This window comes from Daldinia loculata, assembly GCF_022478755.1.
Source record: "Daldinia loculata strain CBS 113971 unplaced genomic scaffold F4817scaffold_19, whole genome shotgun sequence".
NCBI classification, from domain to species: Eukaryota; Fungi; Ascomycota; class Sordariomycetes; order Xylariales; family Hypoxylaceae; genus Daldinia; species Daldinia loculata.
This window is the reverse complement of record NW_026054873.1, coordinates 226,330-242,578: the sequence shown is the minus strand read 5'-3', so window position 1 is coordinate 242,578 and position 16,249 is coordinate 226,330. Positions and strand designations below refer to the sequence as shown.

Genomic DNA, 16,249 nt, shown 5'->3' with positions numbered 1-16,249 from the left:
ACTATTTCGTCGAGATAGGATTGACATGTTTACATTCAATACATTTATCCCTCTAAGTCGCACCCGTAATTATAGCAACAGAGTATTATATTAAACCAAATATAAAAAAGCGAGATTTCAGATTAATAAACTACTAGGTAAGCCAGACAGCAATAGAATACAGTATCAATATTTCGCAAATTACAATCACCAAGCCAACACATTCCGAATATTCATAACGCACACGCATCTATTCCGCACAGCGGCGATCTCTATAGCAAGCAGCCATAAGTGCCGGTTCATCTACTATACAGCGAATCCTCTGCGAATGCAAACGCCTCACCTCGGCGTGATACTCGTCCCCGTCTATATTGCGAGACTGCTGGTTCCCTAACGCCTTGAAATGCCAGACAGAACTGTTTGTTATGCTATATAACTTGTGTTATGTTGTGCTATGTCTTGGTCCGATGTGATAATTCTGTCTTGCGGGGAGAGGCCATAATATCCTCTGATCATGTGGAAACAACGTCTATCCTGTGTCTACTAGTTCTGTTGCTTAGTGTTCTCGGTATGGTGGTGGCGGCGCTGTAGAGGGTCCGGGAAGAGTAGGGAGCGGTTGATCGTTAGCCGGAGGTGCTGATTCACTTCCTAGTAGTCGAGTTACCTTCACCATCATTAAAGGGAAGTATTGCTGGATAAACGACTCGCTATATTATGTTAGCATATACTCGGAATGGTCGATATAGCTTAGGTCTACTTACGTGTAATAACTGTGGTCTGCGTTATGCATCTGAACGAGGTTGTGAGCCAACTCGTGGGCTAGTACAACCCACCACCAGACGGAGGCGGCAGCTTTGCCTTGCCCTGACATATTCTCGGCGTGCAGCTGAATAAAGAAGCGCAGATTGCAGAAGATGCTACCATCGCGATTGAAAGCAATCGTACCTCCCTCCTCATCGTAGAAAATGTGTAGCGAGGAGCGGTGGATGGAATAAGCATCACCCACGTCGGTCAGTATTGACGCAAAGGAGTTGATGGACACGTGATTCTTCGTAAGGAACTGGGCAGTGTTAAGATTTGGTATCGTCCTTGATACGAATACGCGCATTCCGTTTGATGCATCCGCTACAAAATTGAGATCCTTTCCTATAGTGTCATCGCAATAAGTAGCTTGTTCCTTGACTTCTCGAGTCGTTGGCGGTGAATAAACTTGGGAAGAGTCGTGGGCTCTTGTAGACATGATGGCATTGATAAGGTTCTGTTGGACTATGGCGGGATTTGTGACCTTGCCATCGTCCTTCTTGCCAGATTTGGACCCTGACCCTGTTGAGGGCTCAACTGGCGGTAATTTAGCTGGCGGTAACTTAGCTGGCTCTGGGTCTGACTCCATAAAGTTCCTAAGATTATCCTCTGCCTCGCTAGAGGTATCAAACCCGAATCGTTTAGAAAAATTCGAGAAGAAGCCCTTACTTCTCCTAGTCTGTTGTTGTGGCGTATTGGCCGGTGGTGGTGAGAGTGTTTCGCTGTCATCGGGAGATCCAAACCCGCCAGGCATGCGTGGCGGCGGCGTCCTATTCCCGCTCCTTGCAGCAGCAGCAGCTTGAGTGTGTCTTCTAAATTCTTCTTCTCGTTCCCTAATATTCGCCTGCTCAGCATCTAAGGCCTTGCGCCTTTCTTCCTCTGCAATTCTAGCCTCAGCAGCCTTGGCTCTGAGGATGCGGTCAACATTGTATCCGCGGGCTCTCAGGTCAAGTAAATCAAGCTTCAAGAACGGCTCGAAGAAAAAGTACGCTTGCTGACTTGGCCGATTTAGAATAAGTTGACATACTGCTTGTCCTACTTGGTACATATCGGGACGAGAAGATTCGGATGCAACATAAAGGATCCAGCCGTTGGCAGCTTTCAAACTCGCTGCTGACCTCTTTTCGGTGTGCGACTGACTTTGGCCACGAAGTGATCGGCGAAGCGAGACAGACCGCACAGCTTCTACAGTTATATTCTTCTCAAGCCACCTCGCATCGTGCTTGATCGTATCCCGTCTGTATCTAGCATACTCATGGATGAAGATCTTTGAACGTTCAAGAACGTGTTTCCGAAGCCAAAGCGCGCCGTCCTGTTTCTCACTCTGCGGCCCAACTCTAAGATCCTCCTGGACAATAGCGGAGAGAGTTTGGGAGCCGAGAGCCATGTAGAAGGCTTCCAAGACGTCTTCCTCTGGCGCACAGATCAAGTGATCTTTAAACAGGCGGTAGCTAATGTAATCGTCTAAGATAACAATGCTAGCCGGAGTCGCAAGTTGATATGATCTGATTGGTGCCTCGTCTTCCTCAGTTTCCGATGTTTTGTCTTTAGCAGGTGCGCTGATCTCTTTAAATGCAAGGAGAAATGGAGAAGATTTCATCTTCCTCCATAGCTCCTTGTCTCTTTTAAGAGTTGCTGTCTCTTCAGCTAAGAGTTTCAAAACGCTCAGGTATTTTTCTGAGCTTTGGAGAACACTAAGCAGTCTAGCAGGTTCATCTGCTGCTAGCTGGGCAATTTCTAGCTTGGTTGGTTCGGTCTTCGAACCACACGCTGATAGAAATGCATTTGCAGAGCTGCCAAAGTCAACAAAGTCAAAAATATCTCCGTACATCGTTGAGCTACCTAGATAGCATTGACGGGGACTTAGGTGGACAACACTGCCTGCTTTATCTTCTTTGTCTGTCGCCATCCGGGAGGTTGCTAACTCTTTTCTACGCACTACAGGTACGATAAGAGCTTCCCGAAGCTTTACAATCGCGCTACCATTAAGCTCATTTATGCGAGTAGCAAAATAGCCAAAAAGTGAGACAGCATCCTGGTGGGTTGAGGGAGGTTTGGCCAATAACCGCTCAATGCATTCATAAATAGGGGGGTCCGCAACCACGCCGAATTTCTAGGTTGCAATTAGTAAAATGTCCCATAAAAGACTAGAAAGGCAAATAAATTATTTAGACTTACAGGGGCATGAGCATGGAGATCACTACGTAAGATGTGAAAACCTAACATGGCAGCAGCCTCATTTGTAAAACATTGAGACGGACTCGCGAGCTGCTGAGAATCTCCCTGCAAGGGGAGGAAGGCTTTGGTCGATGCCCCAATATTGGAAGATGCGTACTGATTGCTATGGTGGTAAGAGATAAAATAGTTCATAGCATTAGCCCTTAGTGTCGAATTGGACGAAGCCATCAGGACGACAATTATAGAAGCTGGAGGATATGGACGGAGGCCAAGGTCAATTAAAAACTTCCCTTCAGCGCTGCCAGGCCGTAGGTTGCCACCCGGCCATTGAATGAGCCTGAGTCCAAGCGATCGAAGCGGGCCTTTAGGTTCATAGAGATCAGAGACTTTATACAGTTGTGAACTTGCTTTGGTTGACTCTAGACCATAGGGTCCATCTTCTGCCGGACAAATACGTGACTCCTTGAGTTTTTTCATATCATCCTTTGGAATATCTTGCCGTACTGATGCCAAATATTTGATAAGTTCGACGTGACTCCATTTTACTTGTCCAGAATCCTCAACCTCTGCTGAACGATTGAGCAACCGTGTGAAGATCGTATCCAGATCAACGGTTTTTCTGACTCCGATAGCGGTGAGAAATTTATCCTTGAGTGAGGAGCATCCCTCAATAGTTGGAAGATCATCGAATAGTTTCACACTCTGGAAGAACGACTCTGCTGGCTTCCTCATACCTAACTTGGTGGGCATAACAGTATGACTCTGGAGTAACGACGTAATAGTTCCCTTGGAGCCCTGGCTAAGATTGTCCCAGCTTTTTGACAATACTGTGAGGATTTGTATCGAAAACTTAGGGGACTTGGTTAAGTTCTGTTCATCTGGTCTCCTCGAACAGGTTTCAATTAGGAACCGAAGCCAAGGAACAATCTCAAGGGATTCCCACCCTAAAGCTTGCAGCTGAGTCGAATTGCAGTGCTTAGTGAAATCGTAGGGCAGAGTGGTCGGCGGGATTGGCAAACCAGCTGGTATCTTATTTGGGCTAATATAATTCTTGATGTTTCCTAGGGCGATAATACCGCCTTGCTCGTCAGCCCCCTCAGTGACGAGGCCAACTGCGACATCAAGAAGTCTGTCTCTACTCGGTAAGTCAAGCTCGCCTTGAGCAGCCTTCTTACTGGCCCAATCTATGAAGCTGATGAGCTGAGTCTTATTAAGAGGGTTTCCAGATAATTCTATCCGGACATCGTCTACAGTTATGGCAGAAAGTAAATCGAATTCGACCAATTTCTGAATGAAGCCAGTGGATCCAAGTTCGGGAGGGATTACCGGGATCCCATCGACAAATTTAGCAAGCTCTTCTGAACCAAGTCGAACCTTGTTAGTAGGAAGAACGCCTCGGCTACTGTAGACTTCTACGAAGGGCTTTTTGTATGATGTCCAGAATGCTTCCTCAATTATCTGCGAAACGTGACCACTGGGCGTAGAATCTCCGAATGTGAAAGCCTTTAGTGTATGTAATGCTTCTGGCATATATTTGGCGACCTCTTTCGATGTGATGCCGGTGTTCGATTTCTCCGCAGCCCGCTGCAATTTGGTCTGCAACTCGGCCATCTCATTCGAAAAAGCAAGGCGGGTCATGATACCAGCAGCTCGCAGCATTTCAATATTCCATGTTCTGACCCATCTTGCATTTAAATCAATAGCCTCCCGTTCTACAGTAGGTATGACAGAGGGCGCTGAGATATGAATGCCAGCACCGGTCGTCTGGGTAGTTGGGAACCCAATGAATATTCGTCCGCCTTTCTTGCTCGGTAGTACGGAGGCAAATACGTTGGTGGCCTTAGAAACAGCTTCAGAGCTCGCAGAACTCTGCGAGGCTTGCGTTTCATCATACGAGGAAGTCAATACTGACAACTTAGCTAGCTTTGGCGGAGGCTTTTTGGTGGCCCTCTCCAGCTCTGCTGAGAAATTAGCAGTGACGGACGTCTTAATCGCAGCAGTCGTCACCCTAAGAAATATGCTGCTTGACGATAATATAGTTATGTCCTCGGATATGGCCTCTTGGGCAAGTTTCTCTTCTTTTGCCACTTTGTTAGCCTTCGCTGTGGTAGGGTTGGCGGTGAGCTTAGAAAAGAAGCTTCGTAAAGACGGTATCTCCGAGCTACCTAACCCGTAAGCCTCGCTCTTGGCCGTTGCTGCCACTTGGGGTTTCCACCCGATGGCGCTCATGAATGATGCGTCTATCTGTGCGCTCGCACGTTCAACGCTCTGGACCTTCATGAGGCGTTCTTTGGTAGTGGTTTCGACATCTCTTGACAGCGCAATGTCGACGCTGGGACTAGTTTTCTTTTGCAGATGGAGGATTTTGTAGTCATCGATCCAGAATTCAATATTCTGGAGGGCTACGAATGTTAAACTTGTAGCTAGGAACTGACTGACAGACAGCAGATTTGGTAAAGTTGTCGTCGTATTTCGATAGTCTAGAACGAAGGCTGTATCTGAGCTGTGTTGGCCCTCAGGGACCTGTAGTTTTCTCGTGAAGAGAGCGTTCCCTTTCCAGTAGAAGGCCATAGCCTCGTTACCTGAGCTAACAAAGGGTTCCTCACAATCCGCGAAGACACTATAGAATCCTACACCAAAAGCGCCAATCTTAGTCTCGTCAGGATTGCCCTCGGCGATCCTCTTCAGCCTTCCCCAGTCAGTCTTTGTAAATGGTTGGCCATTGTTCTGAACGACGAGTCGCTTGAGGGTATGGTTTGCGATTACGTGCTTTAGGATCTCGGATCGATCTGTAGTAGGTGGTAGAGGAACTTGAGTCGAGGGTAGAGTTTCCCACTTTATCTTCACGGTAGTGGCTTGGGCGTCGGCAGCATTCTGAATAAGCTCCCGCAATGTAGTCCACTCGCCCGAGTATCTCGCTAGAACCTTGTCGATTAAAGCTCGAGTATCGACGGTTACGGCTTCCTCATCTTCGCCATCCCGTAAGGCAGCGGCTCGGAGCTTTCCATAATCCATTGTTACGGTTAGTAAAGTAGATGGTTGCTTAGTAGGACATAATAGTGAAGAAACGTGGTTGTGATTTGTACTCTGGCGGAATAGGAAGAAACAAAGAGGTATTTATTGACTCGAGAAAGTCGAGAAAGACATCTCCTGTAAACAAGAGGCGCGTGAGTTGGTTTGCGGAATATAAGGTAGTCATCCAATCTAATGGTGGCAATTGCTGAGGCTGCGGCTGCGGCTGCGGCAAAGACCCGCGTAAGGCATTAGCTCTTAGGCAAGTTACTCAGGTAAATTCTAGAACAAATAACATGCAAACAATAAACATGTAGACGGTAGAATGAACTAAATCTCGGTGACAGTGAATAAACGCATGCACGCGACAAAGACAGCAGACTTGCGTTCATAAGATATGTATGTACACTGTGAAGTCGAGGGGGTTTGAAGCCTCTTGATTCGTCTCAGCTTTTTGGTAATGATGCACGTCTAGCCCCAGGTTTGGGCAGGTTTGGGCAGGTTTGGGGGATTGATAGGTCCGAAAATAGGTACCTACATGTACCTGTAGGTAGTAAACTCCACTTAACTCCGCATGTTCATGTACTTTGACATCCACATCCAGTTACTGTAAACATTGGAAATCACCTGCAGCTTTAGCTCACCTATGCTCAAGGTACGTCCTTCCTTCCTACGTCAGCCCCGTGCTACCAGTTCTTAGATTATTTACAAACACATAGTAAGCCATACTGGACTGTTCTTTGCAAAAACTGTTCCTTGTAAACTCGAGAATAACCTCGTAAATATGTGACACACCTCATTAATCTTCATTAAGTGATTCCTAGACAAACTAGACCCATCTAGCTAGTAGGCCGTGATAACCTTCAACATTAATATGTAGCATTAACCACCAACTTAATATTCGGTCAAGCATAATAATACAGTATAATTATAGCTCATATAGTTCGTTTTGTGGTTATCGACGGTGATCGCCTGGGGAATTCCTTCTCCCACGTCGTTGGGGGCTTCGACTTCGCCGTGGTCGTCCATCCCTTGATCTAGGCCTAAAACTTTCTTTCCCGTCTTTCCTCCTCTCAATCCTCTCTGGGCTCCGAGAGCGGCTATGTTCTCGTCGGTGAGATATTCTATGTCTATGGTCATCCCGCTCGGGACTATAACTCCTTCGCCTCCGATGATCGTGTCTGTCGTCCTTTTCATCTCTTAGCCGATGATTATGGTGGCCGCCCCTTCTCCTTGGCGATCTGTCCCGATGTCTCTCTCGACTACGACTTCTGCTCCTATGTCTCCTCCGGTGGTGCCGTCCAGAGTCGTGTTGCTTTGTGGACGTCTGCCGGGCGTCGTTGGGCAACCGTTTAGTATCCGCCGGGGTAGCGGTAGAATCCCCACTGTCCACCACACCTCTTCCTTCGCTTACATCTATAGCATTCGCACCTGTAACCTTTCGAGGAGCAACGGGCAAACCTAGCGCACGAGCTAGTGCATCTTCTTCTGCTTCTTTAATTCGTTTGAGCTCTTCTTTTCGCTCCCGGGCTGCCCTTTCCTGCTCCGTCTCTGTAGAGGATGCTTCCGTCGCATCGGCTTTCGCGTACCAGGTAAGATCTTTGCCTTTCGCCCAACGACCGACCGGGGCTTTCAGACTATGACCAAGGTAGTTCTCGCGATGGTTCGAAGTGGCGACATCCTCCCAATTGAAGTTGACCCCGCCGCGCGAGCCTGTCTTGCGGATGCTCGAGACAAGATCCATAGCGTTGTACTGGCCGGTTATATAGTTCGATAAAGTTGGGATCAATATTTCTCGGGAAGTCTTGTGAAGTGCTGTAAAGGTATTATTGGCGATAGAGATGGGAGTTCGGATGGGTAATTGAAGTTGAAGAATATCAATTGAATTGAGGATAGGTAGGTACCTAGGTAGACACTACACTAAAATACACCCTGCATTAAAAGCCCCACTTGCAGCCACTAGAGTGGTACATACTGTACCTATAACACAATATCGATAAGAGCTTCCCGCAATCCACTCTCCACACCTTACGGAATAGAGACGTAAAGTTACAAGCCTCAAGGTAATCCAACTTCCATCTTTCGAGTTTCCGACTACTTCTCATTTCCCAGTCAAAGACCGGTCCGACGGGAAATCGACAAAAATGGCGACGAGCAACGAGCCATTAGACGAGATTCAATGGCGCCATCCAAACTATGCGCAGACCCTAGGAGGACTACATTCCAATAATATACTCTTCTATTTCGCCGAGTCTCCGTTTTTCGACCGTACTTCCAACAATGCCGTTCTCTTTACCCAAGCCACATTCAACGAGAACATGAAATTCATAATCTCGACCCGTGAGCAATTTGAGGGTCGTCTCAAACAAATGTCAGGGCTGGAGTATATAGTCGCCCAGGAGCCTGCCGAGTCGGGTCCCGGCATGGGGACTGGAGTCTGGGTCATCCACAAGCAGACGCGTCGCAAGCGGGATCCCGAGGACGAGGTCACTGTCCATGCGGCGTATTATGTCATCGGGGAAAATGTGTATATGGCACCAACACTTGCGGATATCTTGAGTTTCCGGATGGTATTTATCCCATATATTACTCTTCTCATTTACAAATATTTAAGTCTAACATTTGTTTTCTAGGTTACCATCTCATCGGCTTTGAGCAAATGTTTCGCGGCTGCAGATAACGCACGAACCTGGTCGCCAGCCCTCGGACATATGTACAAGACAGCACCGAGTACTACAAACAATAGAGCGCAGGCACTAGAGTCGAAAGGGGCGACGCCAATGCCCGAGGTACAAGGGAGCAAGGCAGCCCCGGAATCAAAGAAAACGACTCAATCAGTAGCCGTAGACTCTCGCTTAGCCGAGCATTCATTCTTGATACACATGCAATACGGCGGGGACTACATGGATGAGAACCCCATCACTGGTAAGCCCGGCGAATTCCACCTCACATCCACAGGTCGCAAAGAAAAACTCCAAACATTAGCTTTGCCAAATCTCGACACGTCTTTCAAGAGCTCTGCGATTACTCAGCCGGATAAGAAGGATACGAAGGGTGATAAGACGCCAAAGACACCTACAGGAATGCCGTCTAAATCCAGGCGGAAGAAGAGTAAGGCTGGTACTACCCCAACTTCTGCATAGAACGCCGAAGGTGGTAAAGGTAGTAAAAAGAAACGGAAGGCAAAGGACTCTTCTCCTAATGTATAGAGGGTTTTGCGACAGGTCGGCGTTTAGGGGACCAGGTAACCGGATATTGATACCCCCTGCTATAGGTATAGTCATAGGTGTTTGACTTTAGCAACAGACTAATCCTAGTCTCAGTTCATTACCTTAATATGAATTTGGTGTTTAAACGATTTTAAGTGGCCTGATAGTGTGTCCTATTTTCAAGTCTTACAACTTTATGCCAAGACCAAAACATCACGAAACGGAAAACGAGCACGGCAACAATAAGGGATAAGCAAATTATCCAGCCGGTTTCTACTACATTACAGACTATCCAACAAACCCTATAACGGACAGAAATCAACCCATCTTCACCTCCACGGCACTATACGGTTTCTCTGCTTTACCGCTCCCGTAGCTAAGTCCCCTCGTCACCATCGGGCTTTCCGTAGCTCTAGACCCGTCGTGCAACATGACCGAGTTCATCTCGCTTAGCTGGACTTCCTCACCGGCTCGGGGCCGCATCTCGCTCTCATACGCGTCGATCAGTTCAGCCTGCGACCGACCTTCGGGGTTGGCTAGTAACTTGACGAGGTTGTAGACGTCGGCGAGACCGTGGCTTAGCCCTTGTCCACGGTCTGGATGAAGCGTGTTACGTTAGTATTCAACTTTTTTCCTTCGGGGACGACTATGGAGACGTCTGTAGATGTGGCAGTCATGGAAAGGGGATAGGAAGTCTACTTACGATACGTCATAGGGTGCGCCGCATCGCCCACCAGCGTAACGAGACCCCCGTGGTTATCCCACTTATGCTCCGGCAAGGTCGGGTCCCAATTCGACAGGCCGACCCAGTAGACCTCCTCGTGGTCATCGGGCAACAACTCGAAGCACTTGCGTATGGGGTTCACAAACGCCTTACTCTTCTCCTTGGCCTGGCGCAGCCGATCGCGAATGCTCATCCCCGCCGCCACTTCCGCAGCCTGCTCCTCGAGACTGCTCGGCCACGCGACGTAGAAAGTAAACCGCCACTTCTCGGGATGGTCCTTCTCGATCCCGTCCATCAGCGTCAGCGCGCCGAGCATGTTGTCCGGGTGCGGCCAGAGACTAATCAGTGCGTTGCCGGCGATTTTCCGCAGGGCCACGGCATACTCGGCCGAGAACGAAGCGGTGATGAAGGTCGCTACGAGAGGCAGCCGCTTGACTGCGGCACGCTCGAGGCCGACTAGTTCCCTGCGAACTTTGCTCTGGCTTCCATCAGCACCGACGAGCAGACGGCCCGTCTCCGAGGTCCCGTCCGAGAAGTACGCCGTGACGCTCTTGCCGTCGTCCGCGTACGAGATGCGCTCGAGCTTTTTGTTGTAGCGCAGGTCCGGGAGGCCTTCGGCGGCGAAGGTGCGTAGACGCGAGCGCAGGACACGGCATAGATTTTCCGCGGGCTTCTCCGTCAGAAGCTCGCCTGTCTTACCGTTGAGTATGGGGAAGTACTCGAGCTGTGCGGGTTTTAGATAGGGATCGACCATTGTCTCGTCGACACGGCTCCATTTCTCCTCTCCCACCATGGACTCCAGAAGCGCGGTGGCCCAGTGCAGAGCGATTCCCCAGTCTCGTCCACTGATGGGTTAAAACACGCTGTGTTAGTCCCCGATAACTCGTCCATTTTAAAGAAGGGAAATCTTCCACGAGATTGTTTTGCTTACTGCTACTTATTAGCTACAACACAAGATAATGAGAAAATAAAGGGAAAACGGGAGTACAGGTATCAAAACGTTGTGCTATTATACATACCCTTCGCGGGACGAGTGTTTCGTCTCTCTCAAAGACTATAGACCGGATGCCTTTCTAGTCGTATATTAGTAAGAGGGTCGCTAGAAAGTTATATTTCTAGAGCGAGAGCGAGAGCAAGAGAGAGAGAGAGAGAGCAATCTACCACGTGAAGAGCGTGAGCTAGAACCAATCCATTACAGCCTAGTAGGGTAGAGTATATATTAGTACTTCAATAATTGTTTTGGAAATATTCCATCATGATAGGGGCTCTCTTACCGGCGCCAATAATGAGAATCGGCAGGTCCGCTTGTTTATCGTTTTCTGCCATTATGGTATATTCGACGAAAGCAGCGTTCTGATTGGTCTAACTGTGAAGTGTTTAGTTGTAAATGTGATGTCGAATAAACTCGTGGATAGAACTCTAGAATATCTTATAACCAAGAGAGTTGAGTGAATGTTATCCGTAACTCGATGCGGAGTTAATAGCAAAATCCATCTCGTCCAGATATGCCCCTTATATATTCATCCGATTCCGCGATATGTCATCCCTATACTCGAGTTCGCTGTCTGTCGCTGGTAACTTGTCAAGGACGAGACGTGGGGCCTCGCGCTGAACAGAGTTACATCCGGCTCCTCTACCCCATCCACAAATCATGCCCGCGATCTGCCCGGAAACCGAAGTGGAGTTCACCCCTGATGTAATTAAGGTTAACATCCAATGAAGAGCTGGCGAATTCTCATATCATTCGCCCTTCGCATCCTTGTGCCAGGCGCGAGGGCACAAAACCTCCTATTCGAACTCCTCAGATCATTAGCGAAGAAGGTCTGCTGCCACGAGATCGAACGACAGAGACGATTTCGGGTCTACGATGGCACGAAGAGGTGGGGGGTACAGACCACTTTGCGGACCGTTCGTGGTTACAATTAAACGCCTGCAGACTTCACGACGAAAGATGTTTCCCGATTCGGATGAACTATCTTATAAGTATGGTAGATCGGATGCTCGATGTTACGCCTTATTCTAGATACTTATGGAAGACTTATACCGTTTACCCGGAAAGAAAGCTTGATTTTACGCGTTCCGATCTTCTAGTTGCATTACAGCTGATGCACGGGGTACTGTGATCGGATAGACTTTACCTGTGGCCTTACCACAGTTGCGAGCCCTCGAATTGCATCACATGTATTGTGTTAGAAGAACCAAACCGGCTAGAGTTGCAGATAACTACCAATATTGCGTCAATTACATACCTCTATTAAATAAATCGGCCTAATTATTGAGCGCGCTTTATTAAAGTATAGCCGTTAAATCCGGTGGTGACAAATGTGATACTACAGGTATTAGCCTCATCGCACTAGGTATATGGCTTTAATACTAAGAATGAATCTTTTGATCTCATAAATGAGGTTCATCATTAGCTCAGTATAATGATATTCATAGTTAGGTAATTATATATTGCCTTTTTTTTGTCTATTAAGCTAACGTTGCTAACGAGCTAGAGGGCTTCTTGACGCGATATATTGATTGTGACCCTATTGCTGTATATCATGGAATTTTTACCATCATGGGTTTAATAAAATAATATAGGTAAATAAACGGAATTAGTTGTGTAAGATGACATATTTACTAGTAATGTCTATCCTAAAGCTCTTTGCGCAACACCGACTATGTTAAAGCAATGATACGTGCCACTGTTGTCAGCTGAAAATGCATAATTTGTATATGACGTAGCATTATAGGAGCTATAACTCCTTTCGACAAAGTTAACTCCCCAGACATATACCAGATGCAATATAGAAGTTCCACCTGTAGAATCAGGTGATTTCAACCAGTTATGACTTCTCATCCGACAACGCCCAATATACCACTACTGAGTACCTAGCGCCTGAATAATCGAGAGGATTTTCAGGAGTTAAGACGTTATATCTATAAGATATCAACGGCCTCAATGGCTCTCCAAAGTCGAGATAATTAGTGGCATTTCTGTATCCTCTATAAGAATGCCCAAAGGACTTTACCATCAGATATCCTTTGAGGTCACAGATGAGCATTGTATCGCCCAGAAGATATTTTAGTGTCGTGATGGCTTTATATATTCTTCTTACAATAGAATCCGCCCCTTGGTCCAACTTAACCAAAGGACTTTTCCTCGTAGACGAACGTTAGTTAAGTTGAAAAAAGCTAATGGTTTAAACCAGGCCGAGGCTAACGCCTCAAAAAGACTTTTGTATTTCTTCACTTCGTTCCCCCTTTTATTCTCCTAAACTAGCCTAATCCCTCTGTAGTGCTCGCTTCTTTATATCGGCGTGTAAAATGATTCATACCTAGGTAGGTACCTATGTAGAAGTAAGGTGGTCTGCGTACCGTGATTCCACCCGCCAATACAGTGACTCGGACTGATACCATGTTAGCCCATACAACTGACGAACTCAAGTAGCATGTGAGTCAGAGTAACGGACCACTTTTACAACCTCGTTTATTCTTTAGCTCAACTTTGGTTTAGCTGTCTACTACATATATCTATTACATATACACCTCAGTCCGCATTAAGTCTCTACTCCCGAAATTGACCTTGCCTACGAGGTACGAAGCAACACTTCATTAATATCTACAAGTTGGCCTACGACGAGGTATCTCAAGATGGCATCGGACACAGTCAAATATCCAGACGCGATTCTTCGCGTCTGTTCACAACCTCAACGAGACTTAGGGGGCCCTTTTATAGTCCGGCCTTGCCCGCACGAAATGCAAACAGCTCAAGAATATCTTCAAACGGCCTTTGAAACTCTGCCGGCATCAGGAATGGGCAAGTTAGACCGCCTCCCTCCAGAGCTGATATTGATGATACTCTGTCATCTCGATATCTTTTCCTACTTTCAATTCCGTCAAGTCAATCGTCGCGCTCGTATCCTATCAATCACCTTGCGAGAATACAGACTAGTTACAAAGCATGGGCTGGAATGTTTGCGGAGCTTACTGAGAACTGGTCTGGCGCATAATTTCACCATTACAGACCTATACCGCCTCCTCATCAGCCCTAACTGCAAGCTATGCGGCTGCCTTGGTGGTTTTCTTTTTCTACTCACCGCTACGCGTTGTTGCTTTTCCTGTATTCTGACGTCGCCCAAACTTCGCGTCATTAGCAGGTCTACTTTGGCCAAAATTACACGAATGTCTAAAAGCGAACTAGACTGGCTATTGGATTCAACACCAGGTCTACGCCCCGCGCCCAATTCATATTCATTAGAGGAAGGACAAGCCATACGCCCAAAATGTTTGTTCGTAGAGGAGCAGGCGATTGCAACATTAAAGTCACTCGGCGTCGTCCACAAAAAATTTGCCCATATTCTAGCATGGCGCAATGATCACATCACTGAACGTTTCACGGCGTCTACGGCATTTCCTTGGTATAACCCGGATAATGCGCAGGTCGAATACGGCGTGAGCTGCAAAGGATGTCAGGTTCCTTATTATATACCGCATTTAAGCTACGAAAATCGCATGCGGGTATTCTTTTCAACAGCGGACTTCTTCATTCACTTCAAAAATTGCGTGAAAGCTCAAAGTCTGTGGGCTAGGAGTCAACAAGGAACGATACCTGTTTAAGAGCTTGGATTATCACGCCGTTGTGGCTATATAAATGAACCAGGCTCTGATGGACGACCTACCTCCTAGGTACCTAGGTAGATAATACGACACAAAATTCAACGTATTAGGGTATTTTATTAGTCCGCTATAGAGGATATCACATAATAAGGAGAGACTATGCTGTGAGTCCCGATGCAATGGATACCTAGACCTAAACTACCTAGTGATGCAGCTGTGATGTTACGATGCTAGGGCAGAACACAGAGATGTCTTGCTTGTTACAATCTAACTGTACAGTGGCCTACTCATTCGCCGTGATACCATTAGATGCTATAGAACGCGAAGTGATACCCCCTTAGAGCAAAGAGACGCAGTACCAATCTACCCTACTCTGTCTGGCGAACGAACGCCAACGGTCTCGGCCGACCCCACCAGTCACAAGGGTTGAACCGCCAGGCACCGTTACCAGCACCAAACCAGTACTTGACAAGGTAAGGCATAATCCATGGCAGAGGAGGGAACGGATGTCCGCATTCATAGGTCTTATCGGCGCATCCAAGCACAACTGGAAACACATCATACTAGAGCAAAGAACTCAGCTTGGTGCCATCAGCTAGCAATTTTGAACTTACCAACATCCCAATATTCCCTGCCTGCTTAGCAACTTCTTCGCTCTGGTCCCGTCTTCTTCAGGGCCGCACTATCGACATTTTTCAGTCCCAAGAAGACGTTGATCTCGTCATAAAGGTGTCCTGTCAAATCCTTGCTAAATGAATCAATGATCTCTTTCATGCCGCTAGGTCCGCTCCATCGATATTCTTCAGGCCTCGTAGCTTGGGAATACGCCAGCAACTTCTCCATGCCACCATGGAATAGTTCGTGCTGGTGATGAGGGTTGTCCATCAACCCTGGCTGGCCCGCAACCTTTTCAATCTCAGGGAATATAAACGACTCCTCAACCCAATGGTGATGCCCAACCATCTTACACCATGAATGAACATAGAAGAGAAGGTCTTTCACGTCCTTCGCATTATATGTCTTTTCCGTCGAGGTAGGTACATGTGGAGCTTGTTGGATGATAGTATTGAGTCCCCGTATAATAACATTGTGGGCATGTGCCATGTCAGAAGCAACATGGACGTAAGAATGGGGATCCTAGGGGCTAATTAGCTGACTACGCTTATTACTTCCTCGTCGTCGTCGGCATTTACGCTAAGGTATGTTGAAGGAGTTGTAATCAGATGAAAGGGCTCATCCACCCAGGGCGCGGATGATGGTTTCGTAGTCATGCTGCGATATTGAATGACTGCTGGAAATTAAAAAGTTCAAGTGAAAATGAAGTTAGAACTGGGGAAGTATAGTTTATATGTGTGAAGCGACGACTCTATTGCAAATATTCGTTGTTTATGTGAAAGAAACTGTCTTATCTTAGAAACCCACCCTAGTTAAGTGTTTATTTAAATGCTACTTATTTTTTGATATCCCTTTGACTAGCAACTACCCTCCATAGTTTTGTATAGTGCACCAACCTCGCTGTCGCCCAATGGCACCGCCGGAAAAACTAATTTAATAAGCTATTACGATACTTACAATTGGTCCGGCAAACACTGCACGAATCATCTTACGTACATATATTGTCTTTGTGTAACTCACCAACAACTCACTGCTGTCGGCCCCCTTGCTTCATATCTGTACATAGCATGTTGCCTTGTATGAAATTAGCCGTTGCTTATAGAATGGGACCCCTGTCAGTCTCGAC

The 16,249-nt window shown here is 47.0% G+C and overlaps 5 protein-coding genes across 5 annotated transcripts; 1 reads left to right on the top strand and 4 right to left on the bottom strand.

The window, feature by feature from the left end:
- Window positions 1–109: 109 nt before the first annotated feature.
- On the bottom strand, window positions 110–6,442 carry F4817DRAFT_335037 (uncharacterized protein). The gene is made up of 3 exons (XM_049302984.1): window positions 2,959–6,442; window positions 741–2,893; window positions 110–686 (listed from the first exon to the last, which is right to left on the bottom strand). Exons 1-3 carry the CDS (start codon window positions 5,971–5,973, stop codon window positions 536–538), a joined length of 5,319 nt encoding a protein of 1,772 aa, XP_049159887.1. The 5' UTR covers window positions 5,974–6,442; the 3' UTR covers window positions 110–535.
- Window positions 6,443–6,540: 98 nt separating this feature from the next.
- F4817DRAFT_335021 (kinase phosphorylation protein-domain-containing protein) lies at window positions 6,541–7,862 on the bottom strand. Its single transcript, XM_049302983.1, has one exon. The coding sequence runs from the start codon at window positions 7,712–7,714 to the stop codon at window positions 6,926–6,928; it is 789 nt and encodes a 262-aa protein (XP_049159886.1). The 5' UTR covers window positions 7,715–7,862; the 3' UTR covers window positions 6,541–6,925.
- Window positions 7,863–7,997: 135 nt separating this feature from the next.
- F4817DRAFT_74410 (MED6-domain-containing protein) lies at window positions 7,998–9,401 on the top strand. Its single transcript, XM_049307850.1, has 2 exons — window positions 7,998–8,540; window positions 8,604–9,401. The coding sequence occupies exons 1-2, from the start codon at window positions 8,115–8,117 to the stop codon at window positions 9,111–9,113; spliced, it is 936 nt and encodes a 311-aa protein (XP_049159885.1). The 5' UTR covers window positions 7,998–8,114; the 3' UTR covers window positions 9,114–9,401.
- A 96-nt stretch (window positions 9,402–9,497) lies between these two features.
- F4817DRAFT_315088 (FAD/NAD(P)-binding domain-containing protein) lies at window positions 9,498–11,229 on the bottom strand (the record flags this gene model as incomplete). Its single annotated transcript, XM_049300489.1, has 5 exons — window positions 9,498–9,775; window positions 9,883–10,748; window positions 10,923–10,957; window positions 11,065–11,102; window positions 11,178–11,229. The coding sequence occupies 5 exons, from the start codon at window positions 11,227–11,229 to the stop codon at window positions 9,498–9,500; spliced, it is 1,269 nt and encodes a 422-aa protein (XP_049159884.1).
- Window positions 11,230–14,876: 3,647 nt separating this feature from the next.
- F4817DRAFT_315087 (uncharacterized protein) lies at window positions 14,877–15,779 on the bottom strand (the record flags this gene model as incomplete). The annotated part of the gene is made up of 4 exons (XM_049300488.1): window positions 14,877–15,071; window positions 15,123–15,139; window positions 15,192–15,645; window positions 15,702–15,779. The coding sequence occupies 4 exons, from the start codon at window positions 15,777–15,779 to the stop codon at window positions 14,877–14,879; spliced, it is 744 nt and encodes a 247-aa protein (XP_049159883.1).
- Between the last annotated feature and the right edge of the window lie 470 nt (window positions 15,780–16,249).

Excerpts from the sequence above, each read along its gene's own strand:
- F4817DRAFT_335037 (XM_049302984.1), bottom strand. The coding sequence starts at position 5,973 with ATGGATTATGGAAAGCTCCGAGCCGCTGCCTTACGGGATGGCGAAGAT. Across the intron at positions 2,894-2,958 it reads ATCTCCATGCTCATGCCCCT|AAATTCGGCGTGGTTGCGGA; the intron begins GTAAGTCTAAAT and ends ATTGCAACCTAG. Across the intron at positions 687-740 it reads GCAGACCACAGTTATTACAC|CGAGTCGTTTATCCAGCAAT; the intron begins GTAAGTAGACCT and ends AACATAATATAG.
- F4817DRAFT_74410 (XM_049307850.1), top strand. The coding sequence starts at position 8,115 with ATGGCGACGAGCAACGAGCCATTAGACGAGATTCAATGGCGCCATCCA. Across the intron at positions 8,541-8,603 it reads ATATCTTGAGTTTCCGGATG|GTTACCATCTCATCGGCTTT; the intron begins GTATTTATCCCA and ends TTTGTTTTCTAG.
- F4817DRAFT_335021 (XM_049302983.1), bottom strand. The coding sequence starts at position 7,714 with ATGGATCTTGTCTCGAGCATCCGCAAGACAGGCTCGCGCGGCGGGGTC.